The sequence below is a fragment of the Esox lucius genome, chromosome 21, assembly GCF_011004845.1.
Source record: "Esox lucius isolate fEsoLuc1 chromosome 21, fEsoLuc1.pri, whole genome shotgun sequence".
In the NCBI taxonomy this organism is placed as follows: domain Eukaryota; kingdom Metazoa; phylum Chordata; class Actinopteri; order Esociformes; family Esocidae; genus Esox; species Esox lucius.
The window spans coordinates 28027667-28053081 of record NC_047589.1 but is presented as its reverse complement, the minus strand read 5'-3'; the positions used below and the strand labels follow the sequence as shown (position 1 = coordinate 28053081).

Sequence of the window (25415 nt, the reverse complement as noted above, 5' to 3'; positions counted from 1 at the left end):
ACAAAACAGACAGGAACCTCACACCCATTCCCATGTATGCATCAATACAACATCACATCACTACATTTAAATTCGTCTTGCCATCCAGCCATTTCACACCTCTATTGGCCTCTATTAGCACCATAAGTGGGTGGGGGCTTCTCGTCTGGAGACAGCCCCGACCAAATGTGTTCAGCTTTACTGAGGGTCTGTCTGAGAGAGAACTTTGAACATTTTATGTTAAGCATTCCTGAAAATCCCTAAGAACCCATCCGCAACACTGGGAAGGATGGGAGTCAAAAATGAGGACAGGTCAAGGGGTGTGTCTGACGCAGTTTTCGGGAAGTATTGTAACATCTGCGATCGCATTTTTTTTTCTGATGACAAAACACTTCCCTATTAGTCAATTTTCAACCTCACTTCCTCTTTTACCAATCTGTTTCAGTCTTCATCACCCTTACATCTGGAAGCTTATGGGATCGTGCCTTGAGGCTGTCCATTATGTGGTTGTTCTCTCCTGTTCCAGATGTTTATGAGACGGCCAAGATGCTGTGAATAGCACAACCTAGTGGCCCTTACACTCTAGGTTGAGAGTTTCTATCAGTGACTCTTCCCTGTTTTACCCCATCTCTGATCCCCCACTGGGCTGTCTAATGCGCAGTACAAATATAATGTCTTTGTATTTGTTTACTGCTTCATGATATCCTTTTCTTGATCTGCCATCTAAAGACACTAGTGTGTGTGTGTGTGTGCGCGTGTGTGTTGGATGCCTACAGAAAAACAAAATGACCCCCCCAAAAAAAAAAAATTTTAAACACTGTTTGAAAATGTATTTATTATATAAATTGATCTTGACACTACATTGCTACATTACATGAACAATGACAAAAACAGCTTTGCTCCCGGAACAATAAAGACGGACTGAGTTGATATTACAGACTTCCATAGAACATAACAAAATCCAGATATCCAGTAGGTTTGTGTACAAAGGTGCAACTATATAATTAATCCCCAACTGCCCCAGGCCGCATGCTTTATCTTTACCTCCCACACACACACGCACACACACACGCGCACACACACATGCGCACACACGCACACACGCACTTCCTCTCTCACGCTACATCTGAGTTCTCAGCCGACAGGATGATCTTGGTGTTCTCGTCGTTGGGCTCATTTTCAGGAAGGGGGTCGTACTGGCGGCGGTACAACATGCGAGTTACCAAGGTGATGACAAACATCTCCAGAATCAACAACTGTTGACTCATCACTACACAAACAGAGACAGAGAGAGAGAGACAGAGAGAGAGAGAGAGACAGAGACAGAGAGAGAGAGACAGAGAGAGAGAGACAGAGAAGGTTACTTATGTACTGGTCTGTGTGGAACGTGTGTGTGTGTGTGTGTGTGTGGGTGCGTGTGTGTGTGTGTGTGTAGTGGTGGTGGTAGGGGATGTAGTCATGAACTGATGGACAGAGTTAAGGAGAAAACGAACTCACAGTATCCCCGGGCGCGTGAGGAGTAGGGAGGAGTGCAGGCGATGGCTCCACGCAGTGCCAGGATGTTGATGATGGCTGACTGAAGTTGACTGAGCACCAGCACCAGCTACACACACACACACACACACATTAACTTTCCTACCCGGGGTGACCAGACTCCTGACCATTGTTATTCACAAACACAAAATGGTTACAAACCCCTCCCCCCCCTGCATTCGGGAAGGCAGATTACACATCGGTTTTGCTCCACCCATCCACAGTTCAACGCTGGAATGAGGGAACCATAACTGCCCTACAGGACTGCTTTGAAACAACTGATTGGCAGGTGCTGTGATGCAGCTGATGTACTCTACACCTGGTATATGGCGTATTTGGGGATGATCTGGACTCTACCTGGTACATGGCGTATTTGGGGATGATCTGGACTCTACCTGGTACATGGCGTATTTGGGGATGATCTGGACTCTACCTGGTACATGGCGTATTTGGGGATGATCTGGACTCTACCTGGTACATGGCGTATTTGGGGATGATCTGGACTCTACCTGGTACATGGCGTATTTGGGGATGATCTTGAGGCTGCGCAGCGTCGTCCTGAGGTGCATAAACATGATGGCGACAGGCCAGAGGGCTATGATCGTCAGGACGCCCAGTCCCGGGTTGATCCAGATAGATGCTCCTGTTATCCTCATCTGGAACACACACACAAATGTTAAATGTGACTGGTGTGAATGTGTGTGTGTGTGTGTGTGTGCGTGCGTACATGGCGATGATACTCACGTCTGCCATTTCAAAGTTGCCGTTGGTCCACAGGGCAATGGACAGAACGGTGAAGACGACCTTCAACAGGGCAAACTGGAACGACCCCAACTTCAGCAGGAACAGACTTCGTCTGGGGGAGACCAGAGGAAAACGAGCCCACTGTTTACATACTCTGTTCAATATTTAATAATTCACTGAACATATTTCCACAATATTGTCCTGTAGGGGTCACTGACCAGACCTAAAGCGTCAGCGCCCAGTAGGTGGCGTATTTTGAAACATAATGTTGTCTGACGAGACAATCCGGGGCCCATACAGAGAAAGAGGAGGGCACGTGATCAGGGCAACATGGTGGTGTCACTGACCAAGCGGACGTGTTCTCGTGCAGACAAGATACAGGCCTGAACACGAACAACGTTTCTCCCTGAACAGTACGCGTGTTACCGTGTGATTGGAACATGGGGCAGACAGGGACAACAGCAGCAGCAGGGTCCTGTACTGATCCTCAGCTTGTTCTTCCCCGCTCGCTGTAGAAACGCCTCATCACCTCCCACCTCTTCGATCATCAACACCAGGAACTTGAACACCACGATGGCAAAGTAGCTACCAAAACACATCAAAGAGAGATGACAATGCAGAAAGGGAGGGACAGCTTTTTAAAAGAAGTACAGGACCCTGTACTTACACTCAGACCCTGTTCCAAGTGTTTCAGTATCTTTCTGTACCTTTTGTTGTCTAAGTGAGTTTCCTCCTGCTCCCTCATACAGGGACATCATAGTCCAGGTTGACACCAATACACATTAAACAGGCAACTTTCCGGTAAAAGGCAGAAACTATTTAGGGATTGTAGGGATATTTTCATAAAATGTTGTTATTTCACATTAACCTGATGAAGAGTAGACAGAACGTCTCGTGATCACTTGTATATTATTTGAGTGTTAATTGATAAAACATATAACCAGGGCTCATATTATTTACCCAAACAGTTTAATTGTTAAGAGAGAGTGGTGAACTGTGCTCTGGCTTGACTATTGTTCCCATGGTCAGTGCAATGAGTGGTTGTTCTTATCTCATATTGAGGACAGAATGACTCTCTTGGCAAAATCTTGGCAGGATGAGTGAACCCATAGATAAGGAAATCCTTCCATTCCAGAGAATATGCTGAGTCATGATGGGTAGTGGCTGGGGGACCGAATCCCAGAGGGTTTCCAGAAGGATCCATCCAGAAATTTGCATTATGGGAGGACCTAATATAATTGTACAACCATACTGTATAAAAATGTGTGTTTACGGTTTGGAAGTCGGTTGTTCGGCAGACCAACATGGCTTGGTTGCTCTGCAGATCAGCACGGCTTTATGACATCTACTTTTGGATTCGAAGGCTCCCTGAGTCTGTGCATCTTTTTTGTCTGGAAATCTGAAGTGTTTTCCACGGCACGATACAGCAGGCTGGCTTCTGGACCATGTGAAAGTGCTCAGAGTGGATGAGCAGTGTCTTCCGGAGGTAGGGAGAGAGGCTGTCAAACTGCTTCAAGTCCAGCTTACAGGCCTACTCCCTGAGGGCTGCTTCAAGTCCAGCTTACAGGCCTACTCCCTGAGGGCTGCTTCAAGTCCAGTTTACAGGCCTACTCCCTGAGGGCTGCTTCAAGTCCAGTTTACAGGCCTACTCCCTGAGGGCTGGAGAAACATCACTTCTCCAATTTGCCTACCAGAGACTATATTATAGAATTTTCAAGTTTAAAATGTTGCCATGGTTATTTCAATATTAAAATTGAGCCCAATACAACCCCTTTATTTATGAGGGTTTGTAAAAAGAACAGGGGGAGAGCGGGCAGAGTAGGCCATCCTATGTAGATGAAAATGTTTTTGTTTGCTTGCTTCCACCAAAAAACACTGTTAGCATGTACAAGTAATAATTAGAATTTGCCAGTTATTTTGAGAGAAGCCAAGAATGGGTGAAGGTTGAGGTGTCAAGCCACTGCCAAAAGACTATAATCACGTGATGCTTCATGTTTAAAAAAGAAAATCGCCCATGCTCTCCAAACGTCACTGTCTGCTGCCTAGGTTCGTCTAATAACCTGCATGTCACGGCAGGGCTTCACATCCGAGAACCCAAGACCGACACAGGATGTGATGTAAGGCTGAGTCGGTAAGGGGTGTGAGTGTGAGACAGAATGTATCCAGACGGGAAGACAAAGGCCAGAAGGGAGGGTAGGATGAGTTACGTACCAGGCCGAGGTCATGTCAGTAAACATGGTGGCTCTTGGAATCCACATCCCGAGACAGGACATGGTCCCGATTACCTGACACACAGACGTACACGCAGAGAGGTAAAGCTTTAGCCTGGGATTCACTCAAACCCCCTGAAGCAATGTTTACACAGTGTCTTTATTTACAACATTCATTGCACACAAGTTTGTACGGCTATCCTCATGGGGACCAGAAAATAGAAATTGCATGCTCCCATGCCCTAATCTTAACCCTAAACCTAACCTTTACCCTAACCTTAACCTAACCCAAACCTAACCGTAACCTCAATAAAGTAACATTTACGTCTAAACTTTACCTAGATATAATGCCTAACCTTAACCCTAAACTTAACCAACAACGCCTGGACCTTAAAGAAACCCCAATTCTAATTATAAGTTTGACCCTAAACCTAAACTGGAAATAGACTTTTGCCTCATGGGGACCAGCAAAAAAAGAAAATGTGGTTTTACTATACTCATATCCATATGAGTATAGTTAGACCTAAAACACACACACACACACAAACACACACACACACACACACACACACACAGACATACATACACTTCTAAATTGGAAACATGAAATCAAACTTGAAAGAAAGGTTGCCTGTGAACTAGAGCCACAACCAGTCTGCGTTAATTTGACCAGGGAAAAAAACTAATGTTTTTAATGTATTGTGTAAATACTGCGATGCAGCTTTAAGCCAATTGAGCCTTTCATCTTGATACAGTATTTGCCAATGTGGACTCCCCTAACCACGCTGCCTCTTATGAACTCAGGATGGGTCATGAAGGGCATTTGGTTCTTCATTGCATGTGTTTACACTGTAGAGCACAGAGTTATAACTGGGAGGGGATAAGAAAGGAGTAGGTTGTTGGTTCTAATCTCGGGGCCAACAAAGAAAAAAATGAAACATTGTACTGTCTGGTAGTAAGACAGTTAAACATAATTTCTGCCAGGTTGTTGCTGCAACCAAGAATGTTCTCTTAGCCTGCTTACCTGGTAATGTTTAAAAATAATAATAATAATAATAAGGCCCCTAATTATCATTATGTTCTTACCGGCGCAGCCCCATTGACCCAGATGATGGCGCTCTTCTTTTGGGCGGGAACCTTCTGGTAGATGTACCAACACTCCTCTATGTAGACAAGCATGGAGATGGTTGCCATGAAGGTCAGCACAGAGTACAGGATGATACCAAAGATGTCCAACTCTAAATATGGACAGTGAAAAAGTATCCCCTGGTTATAACTTTTCTTAAGATCCACATCAGCTGCTATCTAGATCAGCAGCTACTCTTCCTTTGGTCACACAAATCTTGCAATACAGAATTTAATCAAAAACACAACGCGAAAACTACAGTATGTACTTCCTGAAATCTTTTGTCTTGGTGATGACGCCTGCACAACACACTTAGGGCTGGTTTCACAGATACAGATGAATTCTGGTGTAGAACTAAATAGATAAAGTGTGTCCCTCAGTCGGAAAAGGGTGGCTTGCCCACTTCAGGTTGGTGGAGAGTGCCTGCCTCAAGTGGAGGAGTTTAAGTATCTAGGGGTCTTGTTCACGAGTGAGGGAAGGTTGGAACGGGAGATTGACAGACGGATCGGTGCAGCTTCTGCAGTAATGCGGTCGATGTATCAGTCTGTCGTGGTGAAGAAAGAGCTGAGCCGCAAGGCGAAGCTCTTGATTTACCGGTCAATCTACGTTCCTACTCTCACCTACGGTCATGAGCTTTGGGTCATGACCGAAAGGACAAGATCCCGGATACAGGCGGCCGAAATGAGCTTTCTCCGCAGGGTGGCTGGGCGATCCCTTAGAGATAGGGTGAGAAGCTCGGTCACCCGGGAGGAGCTCAGAGTAGCTCCTCACATCGAGAGGGGTCAGCTGAGGTGGCTTGGGCATCTGTTTCGGATGCCTTCGGAACGCCTTCCTGGGAAGGTGTTCCGGTCCCATCCCACCGGGAGGAGACCCCGGGGAAGACCTAGGACACGCTGGAGGGACTATGTCTCCCGGCTGGCCTGGGAACGCCTCGGTGTCCCACCGGAAGAGCTGGAGGAAGTGTCTGGGGAGAGGGAAGTCTGGGAAGCATCCCTGCTTAGACTGCTGCCCCTGCGACCCGGCCCCGGATAAGCGGTAGATGATGTCTGTATGTATGTATGTATGTATGTATGTCCTTACAAGTAAAGATCTTTGTAATGGTTACAGGTAAAAGGCCAGCACAGAAAAGTTGCAATATAAAAGATTTTAGTCAGCTCTTGACATTTCTGGAAACTCCTCAAACGTTGCACATGCAAATTAGTTCTTAACACTTGTCTTTTGTCCTCATTCTAATTTCAACAGTTTACACTCAGCAGGCAACCTAAAGCTGGTACCGAAACGTTATCAAATTCGTATTGCTAGTTATGCAGACTGGGTGCGGGAGATATTTTGTTTACTTGAATGGACTGTTGGTCTTTTCCAACACACCGGTTGATCTACAGGTGTGCAAAAGTTTGGTTTCTCAATGGATACAATAATGTGAAAATCCTATGCAGATCCTCTCTATCTTCATTTGACATGACAAACAGCTTTTTACGGGGGAAGGCAAATAATATCAGTAATTGCAAATGAAACACTGGTCAGTTGGTTATTCTCACTCTTTTCAGTCTCTATTGATTTCCAGTGTTTCCAAAAATGTATTTGCACTTTTTGCACACTGCCACATTGGCCAGTTCATCTGTTGGCGATCATCTCCCTTGCGCTTTGGAATTACAGCGACTTGACTCAAGCGCGTTGAAGCAAATGACGTTTAAGGTGTTAAACGTCATACTACAACACTTTTTGTCAAATAACTATATATATATATGAGGTTTTTCAATCTGGGTTTAGGACAGCCCACAGCACTCTGTTGTCCGCTCTCCTGCGAGTGCTACACAACATTTATAGCTCTACTGACTCTGTAGACACTGTGGTTCTAGTTCTCTTAGATCTTTCGGCGGCTTTTGACAGCGTTGACCCTACTCTGTTAGCTAGACTGGAGACGTGGGTGGGCATAAAAGGCTCTGTTTTGTCATGGTTCCAGTCTTACCTTTTTGACAGAAAGTTTTTAGTAAAGATGGGCAACTTCTCATGCTCCATGGCACCTCTGAACTGTGCTCTTCCACGGGGCTCCATCTTGGCTCCCTCTATATTTTCTCTCTACATCCTACAGCTGGGCGCAATTTTTAGGAAACACTGTGTATGATTTCACTTTTATGCGGACGACACTCAAATTTACATTCCAATCAAGCCAAACAATCCTGCAGCATTAAACTCTCTTCTGCTATGCTTAGAGGAGGTGAATGCATGGCTGGCTCAAAATTTCCTCTCTCTAAATGATAAGATCGAGGTCATTGTTTTCAGCCCGAGTGAGAGGTCCCAGTGTACAAGCCCAGACTTGGGGAGTCTATCTCCCTTTAAATATACAGGAGTGCGGAACTTAGGTGTTCTTGTTGACAAGTCCTTAAAGTTTGATAAACACATCTCATCTGTAATCAGTTCCGGTTTCTACCAATTTCGTTTACGATCTAAAATCAAAAGCTTTCTCACTCCAATAACTCTGGAAATGGCAGTTCATGCTTTCATCACTTGTCGGCTGGATTATTGCAACTCACTATTTTGCGGTATATCAGATTCTCAAAGTTCCCGTCTTCAATTAGTCCAAAATGCTGCGGCCAGACTCATCCTTAATTGTCGCAAATATGATCATATCTGATCTGCCGTCCTGAAACAGACAATTATAACTTGCCTCAGTTCTTAAGGGGCTGAGGAAGACTGATAGACATCATCAACCGAAATGCCCACAGCTACTGCCTGAGGTCGGTCTGGCAGCCACCCAATATAGCAACATATTTTATTTTGCTTTTGAGGCAATAGTTTTTGCAATATGTGCTATAGTTATCTTATTTTGGAGAGGCCTCAATCTAAAACAAGTTTTCAAAAGGTTATAAAGCCCAGACTTGGGGAGTCTATCTCCCTTTAAATCTACAGGAGTGCGGAACTTAAGTGTTCTTGTTGACCAGTCCTTAAAGTTTGATGAACACATCTCATCTGTAATCAGTTCCGGTTTGTCTACAAATCTATACACAACATAGCTCCGGTTTATCTCTCTGAACTTATTCATCCGTACATTCCGCCCAGAAGTCTCAGATCCCACGACCAGGCGTTGCTGGTAGTCCCTCGTGTCAGACTAAAGCGTAGAGGGGAGCGTGCTTTTGCGGTGGCAGGGCCTCGTCTGTGGAACATCCTGCCTCTAGAAATCAGAACGGCTCCCAACCTCTCTGCTTTTAAGTCTTTGGTTAAAACATACCTGTTCTCGTTAGAATATTGTTTACTTTTCTTGGGCTGTTTTTACTATTTTACATTTGTGTCTTTTTTTATAAGTTAATCTTAGCTTAGATGTTCTCTATGTGTTTATGGGTTGTTCTGCTGCTTTTATTTTTATATGCTTGTTCTGTAAAGCACTTTTGACTGTCTAGCGGCAGTTAAAATGTGCTATATAAATAAATGAACTTGAACTTGAAATAAATAAAAGAGCGGAGATGACACAGTTTTCCGATTATGGCTCAAAACTGGACGGTGACAGACTCCTCACAGAAATGTGCAGCTCCAATTGGTGATTTTCTTTTCTTTAGCCTTTTTGCCTTTGACTTGTGTATAGTAGCTCCCCCACTTTATTTTTTTTCCTGTTTGATTACATTTTGTATATTGACAGCATTTGTTTGTAAGCATGTGTTTTCTTTTCCCCGATGAGAGTTTTGTATATTGTTGTATATTGTTTATTTTTTGGCAATAAAAAAAATAAAAATAAAAATAAAAAATAGACTCCTCACAGACTATATGTTTCGATGGCCAATCAAATTAATGGAAGTAGGAGGGCGTAGTGATGGAAAACGAAATAACCCAATCTGGCGAAGAAAACCAGGAGTGAGGGCGTGACGATTTTCCATGACCAGTGAAATTAAGAGGATTGGAGTTCACTACAACCCCGCTTCTTTTTTACTCACAAGAACGTTTTACTTGGCAATTGTGATTTACTGACGGTTGAAATCAAAGTCTAACATTTCAGTAAAGCATTGGGAATACATTCCAGCAATTTCTATTAAACTCGCCAAGCCATGGAAGTGGCTACTGAAAACACGACAACAGTTCAAGGCAGTCCAAATAATTTTGTTACTACAAATCTAGGTAAGAGTCGACTAGAGTCGACTGTCTGAACATTAGCTAGCAGTACGTGCGCTAATTGGAGTTGTTTTATGTTTCAGCTATCTAGCTTGCTGGGGTACCGTTGTTACATACAGAAAGAAATATTAAGCGTATTGTAACTAGATAACTAACCCTAGTAAAACATATAGAAATATGTATACACATACAGTACATACCTAGCAAATTAACCAGACTACTGAATGTATTTCTAACAGCTTGCTCGACGGAAGGCCCTGGGCCTGGTCTTCTCGAGCATGACTAAATATATGATCTGTAATTTGAACTTTTAATTACAGTACCTACTATGTTAGATTTGTGCGGTTTGTAATTTTATTAGAATTATTAAAACATTTTCATAGCGTGCGGCCAGCAATACTGCTGGCGAGGATGCAAAGTATAGGCTGCATGAAAGGTGAATGTGAATTTACAGTTATGGCCAAAAGTGTTGGCACCCTTGAAATTATTCAAGTATTTCTCACAGAAAAGTATTGCATTAACACATGTTCTATACACATGTTTATTCCCTTTGTGTGTATTGGAACAAAAAAAAAAAGGAAAAAAAGCTAATTGGACATAATTGCACACAAAACCCCCAAAATGGGCTGGACAAAATTCTTGGCACCCTTTCAAAATTGTGGATAAATAAGATTGAAACAATCATGTGATGCTCCTTTAAACTCACCTGGGGAAAGTAACAGGTGTATAAAAATCAAACCTGAAAGCAGATAAAAAGGAGAGAAGTTGACTTAGTCTGTGTGTACCACACTAAGCATGGACAACAGAAAGAGAAGAAGAGAACTGTCTGAGGACTTGAGAACCAAAATTGTGGAAAAACATCAACAATCTCAAGTTTACAAGTCCATCTCCAGAGATCTAGATGTTCCTTCGTCCACAGTGCGCAGCATTATCAAGAAGTTTGCAACCCATGGCAGTGTAGCTAATCTCCCTGGACGTGGACGGAAGAGAAACATTTAGGAAAGGTTGCAACGCAGGATAGACCGGATGGTGGATAAGCCCCAAACAAGTTCCAAAGGAATTCAAGCTGTCCTGCAGGCTCAGGGTGCATCAGTGTCAGCACGAACTATCCGTCGACATTTGAATGAAATTAAATGCAATGGCAGGAAACCCAGGAGGATCCCACTGCTGACACACAGACATAAAAAAGTCAGATTACAGTTTGCCAAAATCCTTCTGGGAAAACATCTTGTGGACAGATGAGACCAAGGTAGAGCTTTTTGGTAAAGCACATCATTCTACTGTTTACTGAAAACGGAATGAGGCCTACAAAGAAAGGAACACAGTACCCACAGTCAAATATGGTGGAGGTTCAAAGATGTTTTGGGGTCGTTTTGCTGCCACTGGCACTGGGTGCCTTGACTGTGTGCAAGGCATCATGAAATCTGAGGATTACTAAAGGATTTTGGGTCACAATGTAGGGCCCAGTGTCAAAAAGCTGGGGTTTGCTTCCGAGATCGTGGGTCTTCCAGCAGGACAATGACCCCAAACATACACTCACCTAAAGGATTATTAGGAACACCATACTGTGTTTGACCCCCTTTCGCCTTCAGAACTGCCTTAATTCTATGTGGCATTGATTCAACAAGGTGCTGAAAGCATTCTTTAGATATGTTGGCCCATATCAGTACAGTGAACTCATTGTCATGTTCAAGAAATGAATTTGAAATGATTCGAGCTTTGTGACATGGTGCATTATCCTGCTGGAAGTAGCCATCAGAGGATGGGTACATGGTGGTCATAAAGGGATGGACATGGTCAGAAACAATGCTCAGGTAGGCCGTGGCATTTAAACGATGCCCAATTGGTACTAAGTGGCCTAAAGTGTGCCAAGAAAACATCCCCCACACCATTATACCACCACCATCAGCCTGCACAGTGGTAACAAGGCATGATGGATCCATGTTCTCATTCTGTTTACGCCAAATTCTGACTCTACCATCTGAATGTCTCAACAGAAATCGAGACTCATCAGACCAGGCAACATTCTTCCTGTCTTCAACTGTCCAATTTTGGTGAGCTTGTGCAAATTGTAGCCTCTTTTTCCTATTTGTAGTGGAGATGAGTGGTACCCGGTGGGGTCTTCTGCTGTTGTAGCCCATCCGCCTCAAGGTTGTGCGTGTTGTGGCTTCACAAATGCTTTGCTGCATACCTCGGTTGTAACGAGTGGTTATTTCAGTCAAAGTTGTTCTTCTATCAGCTTGAATCAGTCGGCCCATTCTCCTCTGACCTCTAGCATCAACAAGGCATTTTCGCCCACAGGACTATCGCATACTGGATGTTTTTCACTCTTCACACCATTCTTTGTAAACCCTAGAAATGGTTGTGCGTGAAAATCCCAGTAACTGAGCAGATTGTGAAATACTCAGACCGGCCCGTCTGGCACCAACAACCATGCCACGCTCAAAATTGCTTAAATCACCTTTCTTTCCCATTCTGACATTCAGTTTGGAGTTCAGGAGATTGTCTTGATCAGGACCACACCCCTAAATGCATTGAAGCAACTGCCATGTGATTGGTTGATTAGATAATTGCATTAATGAGAAATTGAACAGGTGTTCCTAATAATCCTTTAGGTGAGTGTACTTCAAAAAGCCCACAGAAATGGATGGCAGCAAAGTGCTGGAGAGTTCTGAAGTGGCCAGCAATGAGTCCAGATCTAAATCCCATTGATCACCTGTGGAGAGATCTTAAAATTGCTTTTGGGAAAAGGCGCCCTTCCAATATGAGAGACCTGGAGCAGTTTGCAAAGGAAGAGAGTGAGGTGTAAGAATTCCAGGTGAGTGGTGTAAGAAGCTTATTGATGGTTATAGGAAGCGATTGATTTCAGTTATTTATTCCAAAGGGCGTGCAACCAAATATTAAGTTAAGGGTGCCAAGAATTTCGTCCAGCCCATTTTAGGAGTTTTGTGTGCAATTGTGTCCGATTTGCTTTTTTTCCTTTTTTGTTTTGTTCCAATACACACAAGGGGAATTAACATGTGTATAGCAAAACATGTGTTAATGCAATACTTTTCTGTGATAAATACTTGATTTTCTGGAATAATTTCAGTGGTGCCAACACTTTTGGCCATGACTGTATATTAATAAAAAAAAAAAAATTATAGTCACAATAAATAAACCAATAAGTGTTTGTTGGCTGCGTGAAATGGAACATTCATCATGCAAATGTTTTAAACAAGATAAGTCTTAGGTTGACTGGGTTGTGGGCTTTAATTTGGCGGAAATAACACTACATTAAACACTGTACCTAGCTGTATGAATTGGTTAACACCTTGTTATTGAGTTTAACTTGATTAATAACTTGTTAATTACCATTTATCTATAGACATTTATTTGTTATGCGTAGAATGGGCATGCCAAAAATATTTTCACATTTATTGTTTTACAGCATCTATCTGCGATAGATGGCTCCAGTTCTGTGCTGAAAAAGGAATGTTTTGTCTTTCATATCTCAGGTAGAACAGTCAACACAACACTGGTGTGCTGGGATTAGTGGTAAATCAATTTTGTCTAAAATGTATGGATGACGAATGGAGCTGTACTGACTTTGAAGGAAAGAAATAGCCTAACTGCAAACTCTAACATTGAATTAAGGATTATAAAGCATATTATAATTGCTCAAACACCACACATGACTTATCAAAATGCACCTGCCGATACTGGACACAAAGGGAGAAACATTGTTCATGGACAACCTGGACAAAGCAGCAAAGAGGGACATCAAACACTGGACACGGCGCCGCAAGCTACAGGTCTGTTTATGAATGTGTATTAAGAAAAAACTTGTTTTGAGAATGTTTGTTTTATATTTGATTGGAAGTGATGACTAAATTTATCTTCAAAATAAATAAAATAAGGCCACATCTAAAATGGATGTATATCCCTTTTAGGTAAAACAGTGACCAAAGTTTTTTATTTGTAAAAGAACTGTGCACACTAACTTGGAATTACTTTTGTAGTTGTACAAAAAATGTGCATAGTATAACTAACCTGATATTTGGAATGTCATTAATAACACTGGCCAACATAAAATACGGACACTCCGAGATTTGTTACAAAAATTTCACTAGAACGGTGACAAAATTATTTGTATTTGTAAATCACAGGCTGCAGTAATATGTTTCACAGAGTTTACAAGCGGATGTACCCATGAGGACTCGGATCGGCACGGCATAGCTTTTTATGACCAATGCATGGTGAGTCATGTTTTCATGTTTTAACCAATCTGAGTAGATTCTGGAACACAAGTGTTTTAACTGTATTGCACAGTAGGAAAAACAGGTTTCAGCATGGTCAGCTTCTACTACCCGCTCATACTTCAGTTGTTGATACTATAAGAAACCTTTTATTCAGTTAGTTCAACGCAACAATGCATTTGAAAAGTACGAAAAACTGTTTTGATTGGAAAAAATAAACGTTATAGGAATAATAACATGCTAAATTTCTACAGGGGAAAAATAGTAATTAGCTAAGAATTTACATTTTGCATATGATATTTCATGCTGAAACTGTACCCTGTTCTTTGGAACAGAAATTCCTATGAAGTAAAAAAAAAAAACAGTGATGACAGCCCTAGCAGATTAAACAAGTGTGTAGAACAAATGCAAACACCATATTGTGAACCATATTTAACTGGTATGTATGTATACGCACAAACTAGTCAAAATATGAACTGTGCTAAGTTAATTTCTATTCTCGTGGTAAATATATATCTACGTCAAAGGCAAAACATTAAGTAGCCATGTAAATTCCTTGTTAGTTGCTAGATTTACATTTTAGTAATTTAGCTAGTAGACTTCAGTAAACTTTGTGCATTGATCTAGCTGGGTGGAAAAATAATCTAAAAGGTTTGTTATCCCATCAAAGTCTGAGGTACGAGAAGTCGGCCGTGCTTAGCCGTGTTTTTCTTCCTCCGCATCATTATGAGTTGAAACTCTGCGTGTTCCAGAATCTACTCCGATTGGTTAAAATGTGAAAATGTTTGCGATGCATTCAGTTCATTGGAAGAAAATGGTGTGCGCTGCCAATCAGAGTCCTCATGGGTATACCCGCTTGCAAACACTGCAAAACGTACTACCGCAGACTGATTTAGAAATAAAAATATTTTTAATCATATTTCTAGCAAGGTTTTAGTGACAAAACTCTTGCGTCCTTGTTTTACGTTGGCAAGTGTTATTAATGATTCCAAATATGAAGTTGGTTACAAGTATGCACATTTTTTATACCACTACAAAAGTAATTACTTGTTTGGAGATATTTTTTACAAGTGTGCAACATATTTTACAAATAAAAACCTATGTCGCTGTTTTGCCTTCATAATTTTAATATGTATTTGAATTAATCCTAAAACCTTTAGCGTTCCTTAAATGTGAAGCGTATGACTTGCTGTAATGTTTGGACCGCTCTAGATTTTTACAGTTTGACATTGTACCATTTTGACATTGTCAATTAATTGTCTACTGTACTTTCACATGCTTTGGCTAGTTGGCGAAAGAACCGTTGGCTGAAGAGAAGTTGCAGAGAAGGTGGATTTTTGGTTTCCTCTCCTAGCTGTGGCTCTGCGGAGTTTGAGTACGTGATCAAATCAGCCTACGAATGAAGGAGAGCCAACCACTCTTATGGGAAGAAGAGGCGTCGCCAAAACAACCATCACAGCCCTACCCTGGACACCTGATTGCTCAGAACATTTGAAGAGAAGAGAAGCTGTGATTTATCGGGCAACTGAGGATTTTTGGTTTCCTGATCAACTTAGCTGACAAGTGAAGGTCACTTGAACTGGACTGATTTACACACACACACACACACACACACACACACTCAAGTCTCAGTTGCTGCTACCAGACACTCTACTTTTTATAGTTTTATTAGGGTGTAGTTATTTTGTTGTCCATTTCTTAAAATGTTTTGCTATTTGCTTTTAGCCTTTCTATTGGTGCATTGCTGTGAGGTTAGTATTGCATAAAGGTTTTATTTACATTGAAAATGTATTTTCTATTGCTATTACAACAGTTTAAAACCTGCATAGCAAGACATTTAGGTATTTTCACTTCCCCCAGTGCTGTCATTAACTTACAATGCTGTAAACAAAAACTGACAAAAATAACTCAAACAACAACTAAGAATGGAACTTGAAAAAACCACATAATCAAAAACAGCACCAAACTTTTTTCTGCCCAAGACTGAGCAACCTGGCCACACACACACATTTTGTTTTGCCATTGAAAGACTGGCAATTTTGTACTATCAATTATCCTTTTTCCCTAAACCCTAGCTTAGACTTTTTGAATAAACCTAACCTAACTCCTACAACTAAAGGTGCAATATGTGAAGTAGTTGCATTGTACAACCAGAAAATATCTAGTGTGTATTCGGTTATAGTGAAATGATAGTGTTTCACAACACTTAATGAACCCAAAATTATTCTGGGCACAAACAAAACCACATCCTAAAATGTAGAATTTCTATCTGTCAACAGAAGCCAGAACGGCTTCAAATGGAAATGCTACACCTTCTCTTTCAGGGCCAGATGTAACATACAGTGATTTTAATGGCAGGTTTAATTTGAACAGTAAGAGATAGAATAACAAAAAGATCCAGAAAAATGCATGTCAAAAATTTTATAAATTTATTTGCATTTGAATGAGTGAAATAAGTATTTCATCCCTTCTCAATCAGAAAGATTTCTGGCTCCCAGTAACGAGCTGAGATTAGGAGCACACAAAGGGGAGTGCTCCTAATCTCAGTTTGTTACCTGTATAAAAGACACCTGTCCACAGAAGCAATCAATAAATCAGATTCCAAAGAGCCAAGATTGTGGACCTACACAAGGCTGGAATGGGCTACAAGACCATCGCCAAGCAGTTTGGTGAGGTAACAACAGTTGGTGCGATGATTCGCAAATGGAAGAAACACAAAAGAACTGTCAATCTCCCTCGGTCTGGGGCTCCACGCAAGTTCTCACCTCGTGGAGTTGCAATGATCATGAGAACGGTAAGGAATCAGCCCAGACCTACACGGGAGGATCTTGTCAATGATCTCAAGGTAACTGGGACCATAGTCACCAGGAAAACAATTGGTAACAAACTACACCGTCAAGGACTGAAATCCTGCAGCACCCGCAAGGTCCCCCTGCTCAAGAAAGCACATGTACAGGCCAGTCTGAAGTTGCCAATGAACATCTGAATGATTCAGAGGAGAACTGGGTGAAAGTGTTGTGGTCAGATGACACAAAAATGTTGCTCTTTGGCATCAACTCAGCTCGCTGTGTTTGGAGGAGAAGGAATGCTGCCTATGACCCCAAGAACACCATCCCTACCGTAAAACATGGAGGTGGAAACATTATGCTTTGGGGGTGTTTTTCTACTAAGGGGACAGGACCACTTCACCGCATCAAAGGGACGATAGACGGGGCCATGTACCGTCAAATCTTGGGTGAGAACCTCCTTCCCTCAGCCAGGGCATTGAAAATGGGTTGTGGATGGGTATTCCAGCATGACAATGACCCAAAACACACAGCCAAGGCAACAAAGGAGTGGCTCAAGAAGAAGCAAATTAAGGTCCTGGAGTGGTCTAGCCAGTTTCCAGACCTTAATCCCATAGAAAATATGTGGAGGGAGTTGAAGGTTCTAGTTGCCAAACATCAGCCTCGAAACCTTAATGACTTGGAGTAGATCTGCAAAGAGGAGTGGGACAAAATCCCTCCTGAGATGTGTGCAAACCTGGTGGCCAACTACAAGAAACATCTGACCTCTGTGATTGCCAACAAGGGTTTTGCAACCAAGTACTAAGTCATGTTTTGTAGAGGGGTTGAATACCTATTTCACTCATTAAAATGCATATAACATTTTTGACATGTTTTTTTATGAATGTTTAATGTCATGGCAGCTAATGTTCCATAACATATAGTACTAAATGGAGGGTCCCAGGTTTACATTAACTATGGAACATCTACCCCAGAGTTCTACAGGGGCAAAGTAAATCCATGTGTAGCTTCCTGGTTGCTAATATTCACTGAATTTTAAGTGGGACAAACAACCACTGAACAGTGGGTCATCATGTGAGATCACTATGCCATCTAAAGTGCCTTCTGCAAATATTTTGAGTCTGTCAATTTCTTCACATTTCATTGTGTCATAGACTCAATTTATAATTGATTACCATATTTGCCTTCAATCTAGACATGATAGCCCAAAAGTTGAATTTATTGCAAAAGCAAAACTGAAATAGCTCATGTTTCTAAGTATTCACACCCTTTGGTGTGGTACTCAAATTTGAGCTCAGATTCTGAGCATCCTGTGATCTCTGATAGTCACTGAGATGTCACTAAAATGTAATGAGAGCCCACCTGTGGCATATTCAATTGACTGGCCGTGACATAGTAAGTCACTCACCTGTCTATATAAGGTCCCACAATGTGCAGGTAAGAGCTGAAAAAACCAGGCATAAAGTCCAAGAAAATATTTGTAGTCCTCAGCGATAGAATTGTGTCGCGGCACAGATCTGGGGAAGGTTAAAAAATGAAATAACAATATGACTAATCCCAGAGCTGGTCATCCGGCCAAACCATGTAACCTGCAAATCTTTGTGTTGTCCAATCATTTATATGTCCAGCTTTTAAAGGACCTTGGTTGGGGTGCAAGTGTTTTGGCTGTTGTGACAGTAAAACGTAATAAGATGGTGATCGACATTTCAAGATTATAAGGAAAAACGGTTAGATCCACAATATTCCACAGGACAAAACTATATGCAAGTTGTGAATGTGGGAATGTGTAGGTCCAGAAACATTGTGGACAAAACCCAAACAATTATGACTGAGTCAACTTTTGCTCCAAATTACTTCTGCATAGCGGAGACCTGATCTTTGGGGCAGGAAGCCAAAAATGTCCACATATGTGGACACCAGGTCTCTGGGGGTTAAAGTCCAAAACCTAGAAATACAGAAACCCAGTCATTTTTCTGAGTGTAAACTGATATTTGGTGACCTAAATATCAGTAACACCTTAGATTGTGACAGTGAACAAATTATTTTTTATTTTACTTTGCTCAACCTAGGTCAAGGCAAGTCACATTCTGGAGAAAACAGGGCTGGCTACTTTAACAATGCTAGTGACCAATTGCATTTGAAAAGCTGTTTGACAAAAAGCTAAGTGTGGGGGGGGGGGGGATTCCAGCTCTTAACATTACAAAACACTTGATGAAAAAAGTTTCAGCCATCAGTCTTAATCTATACTCAGTCGGGCTTTAACAATAAACACATTTTCAAATGTTGTCAACGCCTAATTGAGTAACCTTTCAAATGAAATGTGACAAAGGCCATTTCCTTCGTCCATTGTCGGGAAAAATACGTCAGAATTCCGAAGATATTAAAGGTCCTTGTAGGGGAAATTACCATTGGCAAGAAAGCCACCGAGCTGAACTGCTTCGCGTAAGATCATAGCTCAGAGATTCAGTCACACCACCATTAAAACTACAACATCAACAAATAGTTCTACACTAGCTCCACTGCAGTAATTCAATTCCCAACTACAAAGGGATGGTTTTATTGCCTTCTCATTCCGATCTACCGTCTCTGTAAAATAAAGATTAGAGACGAAAAGGCAATAGGAACAGGGGGAAAGCACTACATCCAAGCAGTGTAAAATGTATAGAACATTAAAGGTACAGTACATATTTTGCAAGTGAGTGACTATTAAATGGATAACAAACTATTATGCCTTCCTATCCTGGACGTGTTCAATAGCCCAGTTAGCAATGCAATTTCAATGTTGAACCGATGTGACAGGTGCAATAAAGCGGTCAGACAAAAAAAGTAGGACTAAAAGCATCAGTTGAAAAATAAATAACGGCACCTGGCCCAGAGACACTGGAAGGTTTTCGGTCATGGTAAAATGTTATGAAAAGTATAGACACTTGGCTTAACTCACGGAGAATGATATCGATGGCCACTGGAGGTTGGTCCATGCAGCTTGGGTCGATGGTTCGGTTCTCGTCCATTCTGAGTCGGTTAGACGTTCTGGAGCAAGTAAAGGGAGACCGTGACTAAAATGAACATGTATATATATATATATATATATATTCCACGTATTAAGCAGTCAGTGATAGAAAAGGAATGAAAAAAAACATCAAACTCTTGCCACTGCGCTCGCCTAGAAGACAATGAATCACAGTTAAGTCGAAATTGCCTAGTTGAGCTCCTCCCAGCCCCGCACCGTCTTTCTGGGAGGTTGTCGTTTTGCCTGGACTAGTTGTAGCCGATCGACCCCATCACTAGACCGATTGTGCAATCACAGTGCAGATCATCAGGGGAAACAGTTTTGGCTTCCAGTCCAGCCTGCCACCGTACGCATTCCTCTCCTCAGAGCAGACATGCGAAGTATCCACAAGAAGGCCGAGAGATATTTTAAAATGATTCATCGATTTCCACTAACTAAACGTAAACACTTTTGGAGTTAAAAAAAAAAAGACATTAATAAAAAAAAAAAAAAAAAACATGTAATCACTGAGTTGTGTGTTTGTGGGAGTTTGACGCAGGCAGTAGGTATGAGAGAACGAAAGAGAGGGAAGTGGATTGGCGAAAGAGGAGGGGCGGGGGGCATTCCTGAGAAGCTCGAGTCCGACTTTATCCTCAAGGTGCCCCATCACATGCCCACCGCTGCTACGGAGAGAGAATAGTTGCTTGATCATAATGTGGCTGTGCTCTTGGCCCGGACTTCTCATAATATATATTGTATATAATATTATTTCATAATCATGTATAATAGTATTAGAGGCTGTACGGTTCAAACCGGCGTAGTTGACATTCATTCTATTCTCATCTATAATTAATCAGAGGCCTAGTATAGTATAGGCTAAACTGTCCAACTATCTGTAGCATAGGCCGTATGCTTCCCACTATCTGCTACAAATGCAGTTTAGATCTACCAATTATTGAAAAAAAAACAATCTAAGACTATTAGGGTCGTTGTTCTATTAACTTATAACATGGCCTTAAGCTCCGAGTCTTCCTCAACTCAAAGACAACATTCAGCACTGATAACATGTGACACGGAGAGAAAGATCGCCGAATAAATTAAACCTTTCATAAGTTTCTATAGCAGACCATTTTCCCCTCAGCATTCTCTCATTTAAGTACCTATCAGATGATATTAACCCATATGTCCTGAGCTACTACCCTTTTCTTTCTAAATGGCTGCTTCTGATCCGGTCCCATTTTAAAGCTCAGATGAATGCGGTTTGTGTTTCATAGCTAGGCTACTTGGATTGAACCTTCAAAAAAAACATCTCTCTTATCCTGTGTTTGGGTTTATTTTGTTACAAAATCCAATATCCCTGAGCTACATGTGGAAACACATCTAAAGACTGACATGTAACAGAGCACTCGCGTATCCCAGTCTGGTCTGGACAGGACCGTCTCAGGGCGTGTATCTGGCTGCCTCCAAACCGATCTGATGTATTGTCAAGTACAGCGTGATCCCCACCTCTTACCTGGCCCAGTCAAAATTGGCTAGAGGATGTGAAGCAATACGTAGCCAAGAGGCATTGCAGAATCTGGGTTTAATCAAAATCAAAAGAATATTCGCACCCGTACGGAAAGTGGGTGGTTGCAGTGATTGCTTCGTGGAGTTTCTAGTGCGCCTGAGGGGTGTTTACTCAGATCAACAGCATAGAGGCTATTCACCCGACGGACCACAAGCGCACGCATGCACACGCAAAAACTCACAGTAGCCTACTTTCACCAAAGCAGTCATGCTTCCATCACTTCCTTTACACTCCTCCACGAACAGTTCCAGATGTTAATTTAATGCAATGGACGGAGGTGTCGATGAACGGGATAATCAGATCAGATGCACTGAGATATATATATATCTGAGTGAGAGAGTGAGACTATAGCAATAAATGTCTATACATATATTGCATTCCTGAAAATAAAATGAGAATGATAGAAAGAAGACTGACTCGTCCGGTCTAACCCAATGTCTAGATCTAAAACTCTAGAAGGACGTGCACTTCACTTTATGTGTGGTGTACGAGAGCGATATATACGAGACAAATGATCCCTTTGCCATGTAAATATTTTTTCCAACTGTAATAGAAGAAGCGGATAATTAAATCCGCCCGAAAGTTTGACAAAAACAAAACGTACTGTTCTTTCTTCAGGTTAATAGTTTATAGAGGCATATTTAATTCACAAAATAGGAACGGGGAAAACAATTATTTGACAAGAAAAATAGGTGGACGTTTTGTTAAAACATTATCAATATACAGTTTTTATATATACACACACAGAGAGAGTACACTTTGGAAAACATTGGAAAAAAATAAATAGATCCAAGTTTGCAACAAGCAGAGTAGAAATACATCTGCACTGTACATGCAAAAGACACGGGTGTGAGTTATATCATCCGCCATAAAGATAGATAAGAATGATCCCAATCTTCCTCCGTTATGACAGAAGTTACTAGTATGGCTTCAGGTATAATGGTGGAATAGTTTGAGGGAGTTCTCAGGTAAAATTAAAAGTCGCAATTAAATAAACAATATGGCTGTTTTAACACCACCACCTTCCATCTATTTACAAGAACACATTTGCAGCAGCGCTCGATGCTGATGACCATTGGCAAAATGGTATGTACACCGAATATGCTTAAAAATCTCAACTAAAGGCCATGTCTTTCAAATGAAGCATTTTCTCCCAAAGATGAAAACAGTACAAAAAAAAATAAAAAAATTACAATTGCACTCAAGTTATCAGAGGACACATTTCTTCGTCTCAGTGTATAAACGCAGCAAGGTCACCAAGGAAGGCAGCTTAAGAAGGTAAAGAGAATGAACAGTGAAATGCGTCATAACACCCCCGGAAATCCAGGTATATTAGTAGCCGCAGGCGACGAGCGCAACGTTACGTTCAAGGAATATCCAAGTATCAGTGAAATAAAATCACACATCGCAGTTTGGCAGCAACATTGTTGTTGTTTACACGGAACGGAGGCGTCACGTTTGACTGTTTTATTATTATGTTCGTATTTTTTTTTTTTACCAGTACACGGATTTCCTCTGAAATAAAGACATTTGAATTGTCTCAGTTATTTTCTATAAATTTGATTCATATGCATTGATACACTTTTAATTAAATCTCTATGTCAGTGAAATGCATAGCTGGAGATGTCCTACGAATGTGGGATGGGTTTACATTTGTCTCCGTTAGCTAGAGACAATATACGTAATCAGAGAAAATATTCCCTCGCAGAAAAAACAAAACCAAGCCTTCAGTATAGACTACATCATTTGGCGAATAATCTTATATAATAAACAGCAAGTGTATAGAATAAGAATCACCGGCCTTCGTGAAAGAGGCCTAAAATGAAACCCACGTTGAAAAAAATACAAATAGCCTACGTCAAATTTTTTAAATACCTTTCCATGCATAAAATTGACGTACCATTCATCTTCTCCTTGGAAATATTCCAAGGAATATTTGTAAGAGTGTTTATCTAGGCAAATTTGAATAGTTATATTTTCCTCTAATTGGATGTTGGATAGTCACTCTATAGTAAATAGAATATTCAATTAATATAGTTATAATAGGATATTCACTCCAGTTAAAATAGCATATTTACTCCAGTTATAATAGGATATCCAGTTATAATAGGATAACGGTCAGGATTGTACAGTATGTAGGAGTGGCCCAGGGTATTCACCTGGTTTATCCAGCAGCCTCCGGTCTGCATGTAGTTTCAACTGTGACCAACTGCTCTCACAGCAAAAACTCTCATCACTTTGTTGCCCCACTGATGCTTAAATGTCTGAAAAAATATATTTCAACAAACAAATGTATCACATGCCAGTGGGCTTTAAAGAGTAAAACAAATTATACAATTGAATCTAACAACATTGCACAGGTGATTACTTTCCAATGATAATGTGACATGGCAAATTGGGAAAATAATGGACCTGAAAAAACATCACACAACATCTGGAGCTGTATTAATTTGGGAACCAAGACCTAATCCGCCATTAACTTCCGCTGATATTTCAAAGTTAGCAACCAGTGATTACAAATGCAACTTAATTTCCCAAGGAATTACAATGCATGGGACTGTTCAGTCTATTTACGTTTCTAAAACACTAAGTGTGGAACACAGGGAAGAACTAGAGTTAGAGTTTCCAGAACCCAGGCTCAGTTTCAACTCGTACCAGAGCCACCAAGGTTATTCGACTCATTGACATAATCTCTAAAATTAATTGGCTCAATAAAGGGGAGGAGCTAAACAAACGATTACATTTTGTCTGGGTCATAAGGTCAATTACAAAGACCTACTCCAATTTTGACCCCTCGCCACTCAACTGGGGGCCATTGCCTAGACATGGAAATGCAGAACAGATATAAGCAATATGACGGCGCCATACTGCTTATATACACTCACCTAAAGGATTTTTCGGAACACCTGTTCAATTTCTCATTAATGCAATTATCTAATCAACCAATCACATGGCAGTTGCTTCAATGCATTTAGGGGTGTGGTCCTGGTCAAGACAATCTCCTGAACTCCAAACTGAATGTCAGAATGGGAAAGAAAGGTGATTTAAGCAATTTTGAGCGTGGCATGGTTGTTGGTGCCAGACGGGCCGGTCTGAGTATTTCAAAATCTGCTCAGTTACTGGGATTGTCACGCACAACCATTTCTAGGGTTTACAAAGAATGGTGTGAAAAGGGAAAAACATCCAGTATGCGGCAGTCCTGTGGGCGAGAATGCCTTGTTGATGCTAGAGGTCAGAGGAGAATGGGCCGACTGATTCAAGCTGATAGAAGAGCAACTTTGACTGAAATAACCACTTGTTACAATTTGTGAAGCCACAACACGCACAACCTTGAGGCGGATGGGCTCCAACAGCAGAACACCACACTGGGTACCACTAATTTCTACTACAAATAGGAAAAAGAGGCTACAATTTGCACAAGCTCACCAACATTGGACAGTTGAAGACAGGAAGAATGTTGCCTGGTCTGATGAGTCTCGATTTCTGTTGAGACATTCAGATGGTAGAGTCAGAATTTGGCGTAAACAGAATGAGAACATGGATCCATCATGCCTTGTTACCACTGTGCAGGCTGATGGTGGTGGTGTAATGGTGTGGGGGATGTTTTCTTGGCACACTTTAGGCCCCTTAGTGCCAATTGGGCATCGTTTAAATGCCACGGCCTACCTGAGCATTGTTTCTGACCATGTCCATCCCTTTATGACCACCATGTACCCATCCTCTGATGGCTACTTCCAGGAGGATAATGCACCATGTCACAAAGCTCGAATCATTTCAAATTGATTTCTTGAACATGACAATGAGTTCACTTTACTGAAATGGCCCCCACAGTCACCAGATCTCAACCCAATAGAGCATCTTTGGGATGTGGTGGAACGGTAGCTTCATGCCCTGGATGTGCCTCCCACAAATCTCCATCAACTGCAAGATGCTATCCTATCAATATGGGCCAACATATCTAAAGAATGCTTTCAACACCTTGTTGAATCAATGCCACGTAGAATTAAGGCAGTTCTGAAGGCGAAAGGGGGTCAAACACAGTATTAGTATGGTGTTCCTAATAATCCTTTAGGTGAGTGTAAATCCGACTGTTCCACATTTACCAATGAAATAATAATCTGGAGGTGAGGATTGTATGTGGA

At 41.5% G+C, this 25415-nt stretch overlaps 1 protein-coding gene and 1 long non-coding RNA gene across 5 annotated transcripts; one reads left to right on the top strand and one right to left on the bottom strand.

Annotated features, from left to right (window-relative positions):
- Nucleotides 1-794: 794 nt before the first annotated feature.
- On the bottom strand, nucleotides 795-24211 carry LOC105019629 (organic solute transporter subunit alpha-like). 4 transcript variants are annotated; one of them, XM_010885955.3, is made up of 9 exons: nucleotides 23433-24211; nucleotides 19659-19747; nucleotides 5553-5704; nucleotides 4468-4541; nucleotides 2683-2841; nucleotides 2257-2368; nucleotides 2022-2168; nucleotides 1477-1582; nucleotides 795-1249 (listed from the first exon to the last, which is right to left on the bottom strand). In XM_010885955.3, the coding sequence occupies exons 2-9, from the start codon at nucleotides 19726-19728 to the stop codon at nucleotides 1095-1097; spliced, it is 975 nt and encodes a 324-aa protein (XP_010884257.1). In that variant the 5' UTR covers nucleotides 19729-19747; nucleotides 23433-24211; the 3' UTR covers nucleotides 795-1094. The 4 variants fall into 4 exon arrangements, with proteins under 4 accessions (XP_010884257.1, XP_010884255.1, XP_010884256.1 ...); XM_010885953.5 differs by lacking the exon at nucleotides 23433-24211 and adding an exon at nucleotides 19944-20165; XM_010885954.5 differs by lacking the exon at nucleotides 23433-24211 and adding an exon at nucleotides 19869-19933.
- On the top strand, nucleotides 9188-16356 carry LOC117593643. The gene is made up of 3 exons (XR_004575095.1): nucleotides 9188-9699; nucleotides 13191-13487; nucleotides 15220-16356. It is a non-coding gene; the product is annotated as an uncharacterized LOC117593643 (long non-coding RNA).
- Nucleotides 24212-25415: the final 1204 nt, after the last annotated feature.